General features: G+C 34.9%; 1 protein-coding gene across 1 annotated transcript; it reads right to left on the bottom strand.

Annotated features, from left to right (window-relative positions):
• Positions 1 to 219: 219 nt before the first annotated feature.
• On the bottom strand, positions 220 to 585 carry K441DRAFT_580995 (uncharacterized protein; the record flags this gene model as incomplete). Its single annotated transcript, XM_067644397.1, has 1 exon — positions 220 to 585. A coding segment is annotated over one exon (366 nt), but the record flags the coding sequence as incomplete, so codon positions are not given.
• Positions 586 to 11,901: the final 11,316 nt, after the last annotated feature.

Below are 11,901 nucleotides of genomic sequence, written 5' to 3'. Positions count from 1 at the left end.
CTAGCTCCAGAAAAAGAGTGCATAGAAAGCCTAACCCTATTTTTTATCCGCCAAACTAAAGGCCAGAGCTATTAGTGGACAGATTAGGTACTTATTATCTCCTATCTCCTTAGAAACTAAACCCTAATTCTTTATATCGCCTTACTAATTAGTCCCTTAATTATACACGCCGATTCCGTATATATTTATAACAATTAACTGCTTACTATAGTTAGGATTCTAATAATAAAATGCTATTGCGTCCGCTATAATACGACCGCTTATAGAAAATCTTAACGGGCTATCTTTAGTCCAGAAAAAGGCGATCCCTTTATATTTACGGTGGTTAATACCTCTTAAAGACACGAACTTCCAGCCATTACTAATAAGATCCTGCTTTATCTCGGCTTGTCTCTTATAACGCTCTAGCGGAAATACCTTAAGAGACGTAATTTTTATAGTTAAACGGAATTCCGGAATAAAGAGGGTGGTTTTTACCTCGCTAAACGCCTTCCTATTATAGCCAAAATAGTAATAGTTAAGTTCAAAGCTCTTTTTACTATAAAGTGAGGTTTTAAAGTTACCTAAATTATATATAAGGCATCTTAGTTAATCCGAGCCTTCGCAAATCATAAGGATATGCGTATTTGGTTTAAACAAGGCCTAAAGGAGATTAAAGTTAATTTCGCCATAGTCTAGAAGCGGCAGGAGACTATTAGTTATAGGCGCGAAATGGTCTTTAAGGAATCTTAGTAACCCCTAAAGGTGCTTAGCGCTAATTAAGTTAGGAGAAAGACTTTTCTAGTATATTTTTAACTGGGGTAGAAAATTAAATATAATATTTATAGGAATCTAGAAGTTAAATTAGAATAAGCTATATCTATAAAAAGGTCCGCTTACTATAGGCTTATCTTCTTAAAGGGAGATAGCTTATACGCCGTTTAGCACTACCTATAAGGCGTCTCTTACTTCTCCTAAATTTATGCCTAGGTATATGCTATAGTCTTTCTTATCCTTTTCTAGCTTAGAGTTAGTATTTAAGTGGATATGTTTAAAGGCACCTAAGAAATAGACCAAATTTCTTCCGAAGGATATAAATATACTAGTTATATATATTACGCTTACCTAACGTATCTAGCGAAGTCTCTATAGTCTTATACTAGCAGCTTTATTTATCCTAGCTATAGTAGACGCTATATTAGTATATTTCTAAGTGTGTTTTAAGGATTTCGTAAGCATATATCTTATTTAACACCTTAACTTTAACCTTAGAACCCCTTACTTCGGGTATCTCTTTAACCCCTAAACTCGTAGGGGAAGGTAGGGGAGGTAGAGGAGGTAGAGGAGGTGGAGGAGGTAGAGGAGGTAGAGGAGGTAGAGAAGGTTAAGTTGCTTAAACTATCTTTAATATAGCCGCAAACATTTTAATTATATACTGCGCTAACTGCTTATAATATAGATGCATTCGGCTTAGGCTATTAAGGGGGGTGTTTATACTATTATAAGGTAGTAAAGGCGCTAGCGTAACGGGCTTAGATATAACTGGCATTGTTACTCTATAAAGCTTTAGTAACATAATACTAATCTAAAAAAAGAGCTAAGTAGAAAGAGGAGCTGGATAGTATTATTTTTTAGGCTAAATCTGCCATTTTCTTATATAATATAAGCTGTGCCATAGGTATGTCTACACCTTTCTTCTAGTAATAGGCTACCTTCCCTAATTAATCCTAGTAGGCTTTAGTTAATATATATTAATATCATCTCCGTTATAGTAAATAAAGCTATAGTGTATATGCTTATTAGCTTATATATAGGATCTCAGCTCCGGCACTAGAGTGAGCTTAAAAAAAAGACATCGCCTAATCTAATTATAGAAGGCATAATTAATATAAGGCGCTGTTGCAAAGAGATAGGTTTAAGTAGTCGCTTTAACTACTAATGGCCTTCTAACTCAATTTTAGTATTATTCTAGTGGTTTTCTAATAGTTTTCTAATAGTTCTCTAACGGTTCCTAAATGCCAAAGGTAAGGCGGAGTATAATAGATGGCTATGCATATATATATACAATGCAATTACCGCCTCTCTATACCTCTAGCTAGATCCCTACTAAAAAAGCATTAAATAAGCGGCCGATTTGTCTCCCTAGCACTCTAGTACTTACTAGCTTAGCTATCCGAACGCCTCTATGCCTGCAATAGCCCGCTAATGAATTTTTTTATAGGTAATTAGTGTTCCATTCTCATTTTCTAGGTTATTTAAAGCCTCCAATTTTAGACCTACGCATACTTTCGTATAAATCTCTTCACTCTTTAATATTTTTAGTCTTTTAATTTGTCTAAGTTAAGGTCAAGGATATAGTATACGGTTAATTAAAGACAGTTATACGCTCGGCTTTAAGAATACTCCCCTAGCGTTTCTAATATCTACGAAATCATATCCCTAGTAATATGTTCCGTGTATAATATATAAAATAATTGCCAGCCTTTATATATAAGTTTTTATAGCTTTATATATTACAACTAATCTAGCTTCTAACGCTAAAATAGAGTGAAATTAGTAATGACTAAAAGAAGGAATTCGAGAGATAACGCGATATTATTTACTCTTATTTTAAAGACCATAGGTTAATAACGGACAATAAAGAAGATAAGGCTCTCTAAAACCTCATTAATTACTATAACGCTTATAACGATCTAGAGAAAGTTTAATATTTAAAGGAGATGCTACTTAACCTTAATTAGGGTAAGACCTACTAAGAGATATTTACCGAGAAAATATTATAGGAAGGATAGGAGATATTAAGATATAAAATTTGGATATACTATAGGCCTTAAGAAGCTCCTAAATATAACTTAGTAATAGCATAGCGGTGCTTAATAGATCATCCCCCCTATTACAGCTAAATGCGCAATATAACTTTTATTTAATTTATTCAAAGGGGTATTATTACTAGGTATGCCGTAACATTATTACTTTAAATACTTGTTTTTTATAGCTAGAAAACCCTCCTTTAAAGAGCAACCAAAACCTACCCCTTACTAATTTAGGTATTCTATTTTAGTAGGCGAAACGCCTAAGTGCTAAGACTGGCCCCTAACTATAGTATTAATAGCAGGCCCTATAACTAATAGAGTAATTATATAAGGGTAAGAGCATTCGCTTAACTTAGTTAGGTAAAGTAACTCCTAAGCGAGGCGGGCTAAAGTCTTAGCTACGTAATTAGAGGTAAAGCTAGTTTTATAAGCGACTGTATCTAAGAAACTATTTCTTAAGGAGAGTAAAGTGGTTAATCCTCTTTTTTGCTTATATATGCGTATTTAAATTATAATCTTCCTTCTAATAAGTGCCTAACTAATAGGCGGAGTCTTATGTACCTAGAGTGTGGCTTAGTAACCGTGCTTAGTTTAGGTAGGCAACTTTCTATATCACATATATATAAGCCAATGCCCCACTATACCGCAATTAGGCGGGCGTAAGACAATCTTACCAGTTATTGGGCAGCATTGCTATAATTTTCACTAACATAATATATATATCCCTTTGTAGAATAGTACCGAGGGCTAGTAAATCTAGGCGTAGTCGTAGACGCAGCTATATACTATCTAGTAAATTCGGAGCATATTAGGGCTACGGAAAATTTACGACATTTTATATACTTATATCTATAGAGCTCTTATTCTTACACAAGATCTAAACTCCTTAAATATCCTTACCTTCTATATTTCGGATATTCGGCCATATCTCTAACTCCCGTGCTGTGATATCCCTAAGGGCACTTAATTACTTTTAGCTGACTAGGAAGCGTAGAGCGCATTACTAACTAGGATATAGTGCGTATAATTAAGGTATTAAAGTCTTTAATAGATAGCGAACTTATAAAAATATGCAAGATAGAGGTAGGTTTCTCTTTATAGTCTAGTTAGGAATAATTGTATTATAGACTAATTTTTAAGTAGCTAAATTATAATAAGTGCTGAATTAAGTCTGGCCCCTTTACCAAAACTATATATTAGACCTCCCCACCTAAAAACACTATAGCCGTTATTATTAATATCTCTAGCGTTAGTGGCTCTCTTAATATCTATTAGAAATCGGATAACAAATAGGGAAATATTTTTATTGGTATAGTTAGGATAGAAGATAGTAAGAATGGTAATAGATTGGTAATATTGTTGTAGGAAGCTAAATAGTACTACTGTTCCCTTAGGGCCATCAAAATTAAATATGCCGTAAAGAAATAGGCTAATTTTATATTCGCATATAGATACCTTATATAAGACGGTAATATTATTCACTAAAGTAGTTATATATTGCCTTTGAGATAGCTATCGTTATAAATGGGAATAAGTGGTTTTAGTATGGTTCTATTAACCACACTTTACCCCAGACTTAGTTAAATATAATAATAGCTTAAACGTCTTATAATATTAGCTGGAAGACCCGCCTAGAAAATAAGTCTAAGGTAAATATTAGTTAGTAGCAAATATTTGCCTAATAAGGAATATCTTATATACTTAACTGCTCGCCCTAAAGCTATTATTCTTTATATCCTTTCTTAGATTTAGTGACGCCTAATAAAGGTATAGGATTAGAGGCCTCTAAATACTTAGTATAAGGTTACTTACGTGTGTCTAGAGAGCTTAGCTTTAGCGCGGCTAACCAATCCGATTTCATAGGCTATAGCAGTAAAGTATCCGCGGTCTGTTAAAACGCCCATATAGTAATAGCTGTTTAGTTTTCTATAGTACCGTGCATACTTAATAGGACTAGTTTGGTTAGCTGTTGGGTATTATTAAAGCGGGACTTTTTAACCTTTTATAGTATATTCCTCTGCCAACGTTTAAAGAATTAGGGATTTTAAGGCTTTTTTATTTTCCTTAATTTCTAAAGGGAGGCGGAGTCTATTATACTCCCTTATATTTATAATAGTTAATTACCTAAGCCTAATAGCACTAATTATTACTATTTAAGGACTATAGTTATTGTTAATCCTCTTTAGGAAATGCCGGAAGCTCTCCTACCTCTTACCTATTTTTAAGCTAAGAGGCTCTGTTAGCTTTATAAGTATATTAAAGGCTTCTTAGATACGTTTACGCTTATAAGGCTTTACGCCTTCCCAGAGTTTAATTATCTTAGCGGTTATAAGGAGTTTAGTTATAGCGCTATTAATTAGTAATAATTAGTGCTAATTTCGTTATAATGCCTGGATTAATACTATAGTATTAGGTTTATTAAGGAGAGAAGGAGGTTATCCTAAAAAGATTCTAAGTTAAATAGTAAAGGAGGGATTTAAGTGGAAATTGGTTGGAAATTAGTTAGAATTCTCTTAGGCTAAGAGGTACATTTTATTAGTCCTTTAGTAGGGCTTATAGTAGTTATTTTTCGGCGCACTAGTAACGTAGGATAAGTAAAAGGTAGGATATAAAGTGATCCGTGTAAGCCGCTAAGGGAGATAAGCTAGGATACTAAAGTGTTCTTAATTAGAGCGGTATTAAGACTATAGAAACGTAGTATAATATAATTAGCTAAGCGAGAATATGGCTTACGTGGGGCGGTAATTAGAGTTTTACTACCGTATATTATGTGGAGCGTATAAAGAATTTAAATCTATTAGACTGGAAATTATAAAATGCTTCTACTAAATGCGCTAAGGATAAGAATACTGAACTAGAAATAGACCTTTAAGCTAAAAAGAGCACTACTATTTAAGAACAAGGATATCCTAAACTATTACCTCCGTCCCTTGCGTATGGCAGCTCTGCCCTTTACTTTTATAGAGTATACCTACAGTAATCTAACCTTAGTATGCCGGACGCGTCTTTAGTAAGACTTAAGGGCATCTTTAGAATTTAAAAGCCCGCCTTTATAAACCTAGGTGGGCTTCTAAGCCACCTTATATTTGCGCCCTAACTTAGTTATTCTTTCCCTTAAAATATCGTTAATCTCCTATTTATTACCTAAGTTCATTTTATTAATTTTATCTTTTTTAGCCTAGATACGGCGCTTTATAGTAGGCTCTGGGTTTAAAACGTCGCTCTAGTTATTAGCGACGCCATTATTATTACTATTTTTGTCCTTATTATAAATATAACTACTAGCCTCGTTATACGGTGGTTTAATACCGTGGAGAAGGGTAGACTTTTAAAGTAAAGGGCTAGTAGGCCGTAGAGTAGATACTACTTGCTAGTTAACTTGCGGGCATTAAGAGTTAAGGTTAAGGATAGGGATAGGAGGACTAGAAGGCAAGTCTTCGCGAGAGGTAAGTAGCCTTTATTGCTTTTAGGGACGTGGACTATTACTACCCTTGCCGCCCTTACTACCCCCACTACTATTTTTAGCAGAGTTATTAGAATTATAATTAATAACGCCGTCCTGCTTAAGCTGATTAAGCTTCCGCTTCCTTAGTATTAAGAATAATTCGCCTTTTATGCTTTTTTTTTTATAATTGCCCTCCTTTCTAATAAGCGGATTGTCTATGTATTATAGTTATTAGGTTATAGTAATAATATTTTTAATATTTATAACTTACCAATATTATCCGCATTATTGGCTATTAAGTGTTAGTTAGTTACTACGTAAGTCTCTAACTTCTGTATAGCCTAGGAAACAGCCGTAATATCAATTCCCTTAGCTAGGCTATTTATTTTATTAACGTCTTCTGCTGTGGGATTAAGATGGTTATATATAGATGCGCTAAAGAGATCTTCTAGCTCCTCTAAAGAAGGTAGCTCCTCATCCTCGCCGTCCTTATCGCTGCGGTTATTTCCGTTACCTAATAATTGTTAAGTAAGGCCGTTATATAGTGTTACGGCACTGGCAGAACTTGGCAGAACTACGCACCGGCAAGTTGCCATAGATTGCCGCATATTGCGGTCACGTGACGCGAAGATCGTATATAGCTTCGAGCGGCGCTCCCCTTCTTCTCCTTTCCTTTCTTTAGCTTTAGATTCTCGTTTATAGATAATCCAATCGTATAGGCTTGCGCGACCATTTTGCCGTACTTATGTCTCGATTGACTGAGTCGCTAACATATAGGGGGGAAGTGTATACCTAACTTATAAGATGCTAGTTAATCGCCGGCTTTATTAGCTTTATTGCCTTTGGCTTTAGGTTTCAAGTCTAGGTTAGCTATATTATCTTTAATAAATATTAGATTCGCTACTGGCCGTTAGATATATTTATAGTTGTTAGGAAAAAAAGAAGGGGATAATTACTAAATTACCTTAATTGCTTCCTCTAGCGTCTTAGCTGTTACTTTTATTCTTATAAATATTTTTATACTTATTAAAAGCTTTAGAATCTACGGGTGCCTTATTAGGTGGATTATTTAAAAAAGGTAATGTAGAATAACTTGCCTAAGCGCAACCAGCCCAAATATTTTATAGGATTATCTCTTAAAGGGAAGTAAGGTACTCTCCCCTTTTTCGTTCTCTTTTTAGGTGTGTTACTTATATTTGCCTTAAAAGCTGTAATCGTATAATACTAAGAAGCCTTCGGTTTTTTAGGGGGTATAGTATAGAAATTAATATTATTAAGTAAAATTTCTAAATAAAAACGAAGGGGTTAAAAAGATGCCACAGTTACTGCCGCTATTATTATTAGAGTTATTATTACCTTATATTTTTCCAATAGCTCTAAAGGACGGGTTATGCTGGGCTTTTAAGTCTAAGCTAGTCCCCTCTTTATTACTAGCTTATATTCGCAGCATCTATACTAAAATAACCCCACTAGCTTAATAGCGAATTAAAATGTGTAATCTACGCTCTATTAATAATTACCATTTATAACATATAAAGGTTTATATAGGCTTAAAATCTATTATAAGATTAACGCCTATTAGGAAACTGCGATTAAGACCTAACTAACTAAGCTGGTATATTCAGCCTTTAACAGGGGCATTGTACCAAGCCTCCTTATTAAGGAGGTTAGTGGCGAAGTGCCTCCTCTACCCTTATTCCTTAGAGTTAGGGCTAGCGCTAATATATCCGTTTTCTAACCCAATTATATCGGCAAACTGGATCTTCCGTGCTAGATCCTCTACGAGACTATAGTTTTTAGGGTTAAACAGGTGGGAGGCGTGCTATAATTTTGTTGTAAGTATTAAAAGACACTTTAAGTAATAAGGGCATCCTTAGATCTCTCCCTAGGATCCTTAGTTATAGTGCGGAGCTTACAGCCGCTCCTTAACCTCCTAAATATGCGTAAAAGCCTTGCTTTTACCTTTTTCTATAACCGGATATTATAAACGATATAAGGGGGCAGATAGCGCGAGTAGATTAGGCAATTACACCCATATCCATCTTACTGCGCCCTTTTAGCTAATGCAGCCACTGTATAAAGTCCGTCTCCATTAGGAGATTAAATGCGCAAATTTTCCTCTAGTATTTATTAGCTAAGAGCAAGATTATAACGCTAACTCTACTAAACGCCAGGCTGTGCTACTAGATAGGCCGTTTACCTCTAGATTCCGCCTTATAAGTCTTAGGTCTATATAAGGAATGTTTTTATATAACCCGTGTCTCCTTAGCTAAATAGGGGACTAAATTAGACTAAAGCCTGGCGGCTTATCCGATTGCAATTTAATCCTCTAATTATTAGGCAAAAGTAAGATCTAAGTTTAGGTAGAGAAGGCGCTAAGGAAAGCAAAGGCTTTTAGCTTTTAGTAGCGCAGCTTTAACTAAGCTAAGTGATTAGTATTAACCTATAGTTGTTTCGCTAAGGACCCACTTCAGCGTCCGGCTTTGCCTTTATTATAACACTATAATATAACACTGCCTAATATATCCGCAGCTTATAGTAGCTATAACCCGTATAATCTATGGCTAGGCGGTTCTTAGCATAATCCTATAGCTATTTATAGCTATACCAATAGGGATTAAGTTATAAATTCTATAACTTAAGGTACTTAGGGCTAATAGCATATAGCCCATTTCGGGGAGAGGATGTCCGTATAATTAAGTAGGGTCGCTAGCTAAAATAAAATAAGACGTAAGGTAACTAGGAGCTGTTTAATAATATAAGGGAGCTTATAGCGGCAAGGGACTAGGCGCTGTTGCTCTAGGAAGGACTCTCCTAGAAAAATAAAGTAGGCAGTATTACTAACGTGGTAATTCCTACAGATCCCGTTAATTGGCAGCTGTAGGTAGTAGCTCCCTAGAGGCGAAGGAATAACCTAAATAGAAGGGGGGAAAGCTTTAAATATTATAAATGCCTATATGCGTAAGTAGGACAAGTCTTTTAAGGTTGGGCTATAGAAGGACAAATAGCTATTACTACTCTAGTGGCGAGAATAGAAAGAGCCGTTTTATTTATTACTATAAAGAGAGTATAAGGGAGGAAGTCGTTAGAGAGCCTAAGAGGCGCTACGCTACTATTAGTCCGAGACACGGAAATTAAGGGAAGTAGTAGGGCTTATATATGCGCGGACGCCAATAGGGGAGTAAAATGGCTTAGGGGCGGAGTAAGGAAGCTCGGCCAGGGCGATGATATCTAATAAGGGGGGTGCGCGGCGTTAGGGAGGAAAGAGAAGATAGAGAAGGGAGAGTAAAATGGCGAGTAGAGGACGCTTTTATATAAAGAGGTCGAAGCACGGGCTAGGATAAAGCGGCGGGCTAGTAAGCGAGGGCGCGTTGCCCATAAAGGAAACCTCTATTTCCTGATATAGTCCCACTCTTATAGATATACCTTATTATATAGCCCGTCGCTTTCCTCCTACTCTTTATACTTTATTTTTATTATTCTAACTATTCTAGCACTACTAATCCCTTTTTTTTAAGGTTTTAAAAAAAGTCTAATAAAGGTAAAGAGGTTATCTAGCTAAACTATATACTTATTTAGAGAGTAAAGGCGCTTTTTAAAATTCTTCTCTACCTATATTAGTAAATTAAGTACTACTAATTACATTTAGTAAATCCTTCCTCTTTCTATTAATACTTATCTAGCTTAAAGGAACTCTTCTTCTTACCCCTCATATAATATATCTAATTAGAGCTGGTATAAAATTAGCCTCTATACCTCTACGCGGTAGAGCCTAGGAACTAGCAGCTAACAATTAGTATATTTATTAGGATTATACTAATAGACTACTAGGAGTAAACGTAGAGATATACGTATAACAGCGCAGCGCTAGTGCTGCGACGTGGTAGAAGTGCCTAGAATTTCTCTTACTAGTGAGGGTAAGCCCTACACGGAGGCTTACGAATATAAACTATTACGTCTTTACGTATACGTCTAGTATACTTAAACCGGACTAGGCATAATACTATCTTATTAGGAACTGATCACCTATCGCATCAGATAAGTAAATGGTATAGCGCAAAGATAGTACTATACGGCTAACTCTATACGCGCTTAAAAAAACTAATCCCATAATATTCTAATAGGTAGAGGTATATATCTTAACCGGATCTTATAGTAGGTATTACTCTACTATAACCCCCTAATTTATTCGTTAATTATATAGTATGTTAATAGAGATAATTAATTATAGGTTTGGCCTAGTATAACCATTCTATTGCTAGTATAATACTAGATTAAGTAAGCTATTAGAATAAAGGATGAGATAGGAGGTAGGTTAAACTACCTTAGGGAGGGTTATAGGAGGATAGTAGGTAGGCGTATATACGTATATAGGGTAGTAAGAGGTTAGGGATAGGCAAACGATATCTAATAGCAATCTATAATAATATAGAAGTATATAGTATAAAGGGTAGATAGGGTAAGATAGGCTATTAGGGACTATTAGTCTTAAAAGCAGTTAACCTAATAGTATTTTTCCTCCTATTAAATATAGTATAGGCGTAATAACTTAGAGGGGTATATGCTGTATTACTACTCACGTCTCCCTTAAAGTTTTTTATACCTAAATTATTGGTTTTATCATAGAAAGACTAAGTATAGGACCGTATAAGAATAAGTTAAGAAGGTAACCTTAATATACTAGGACCATATCTTATAACCTACTATTATTAGCTTTATTAGAATATAACTATTTTAAATACTTAGCTATTAGTAAACGGGTTAGTTGTCTTATTAATAGTAAGAATAGACTCTAGGGTAATAATATTAATAATAGTAAGTTTATATATCTTACTAAGGTCCAAATACGTTTAAAGGTGACTATAGAAGGCCTTATTACGATCTTTTTAAGATATAGTATAGTAGAAATAGCGGTTATATGCTGCCTATCTCGTATAGAAAATATATTCGCCGATATTATATATATATAATCGTTCTTACGCCGAAAGTTCTATCGCTAATAGTCTTTTAATAGTTAGTTTAATTAATATAATCCTATATATAGATTAGCACTATAAAAGTATGCATAAAGCTCTAGCTTATATATTAACTTCTATATATTATAAGGCGTCCCTTTAGCTATTTATCCTCTAGTGTTAAATACAGCCTACATATATAGGTTTAGTTAAAGTTTACTAGTTTATTAAGTAGCTTATTAGTAAAGAAATAGCTTAAACTATTACTATATGTATTGCCTAGATTAACGATATATAAAAGATTTTAGGCGTCTATATTCGTTATTATTATTAATATATAGAGGTATGAAATTAAGTAGAGCGCCTAGGCTAAGGGGGCTTTTTTCTTTAAACTAGCTAGCTAGTTTAGATATATAGTTAGTAGAATTAAGCCTCGTTATTAAAAGCCTATTTCTTACCATAGTGTTAAAGATATATAGGGTGTTAATAGAATTGTTCACATTATGATGGAGGTTTTGATGTTCTTGAGGTCGCGCATAGGCCATATCTGCACGGCCGACGACGGTGTAAACTAGGCCGTTTTGGGCCTGGCGCCCCGACCGTCCGCGCCTGGACGGTTACCATCCGAGAAGAAGAACTTAGCAGAACTTGGCAGAACTTCGCACCGGCAAGTTGCCACAGATTGCCATAGATTGCCGCATATTGCGAT

The sequence above is a fragment of the Cenococcum geophilum genome, assembly GCF_001692895.1.
Source record: "Cenococcum geophilum 1.58 unplaced genomic scaffold K441scaffold_50, whole genome shotgun sequence".
In the NCBI taxonomy this organism is placed as follows: domain Eukaryota; kingdom Fungi; phylum Ascomycota; class Dothideomycetes; order Gloniales; family Gloniaceae; genus Cenococcum; species Cenococcum geophilum.
Note: the sequence above shows the minus strand (reverse complement) of the source record. Positions and strands in the feature narration are given on the sequence as shown.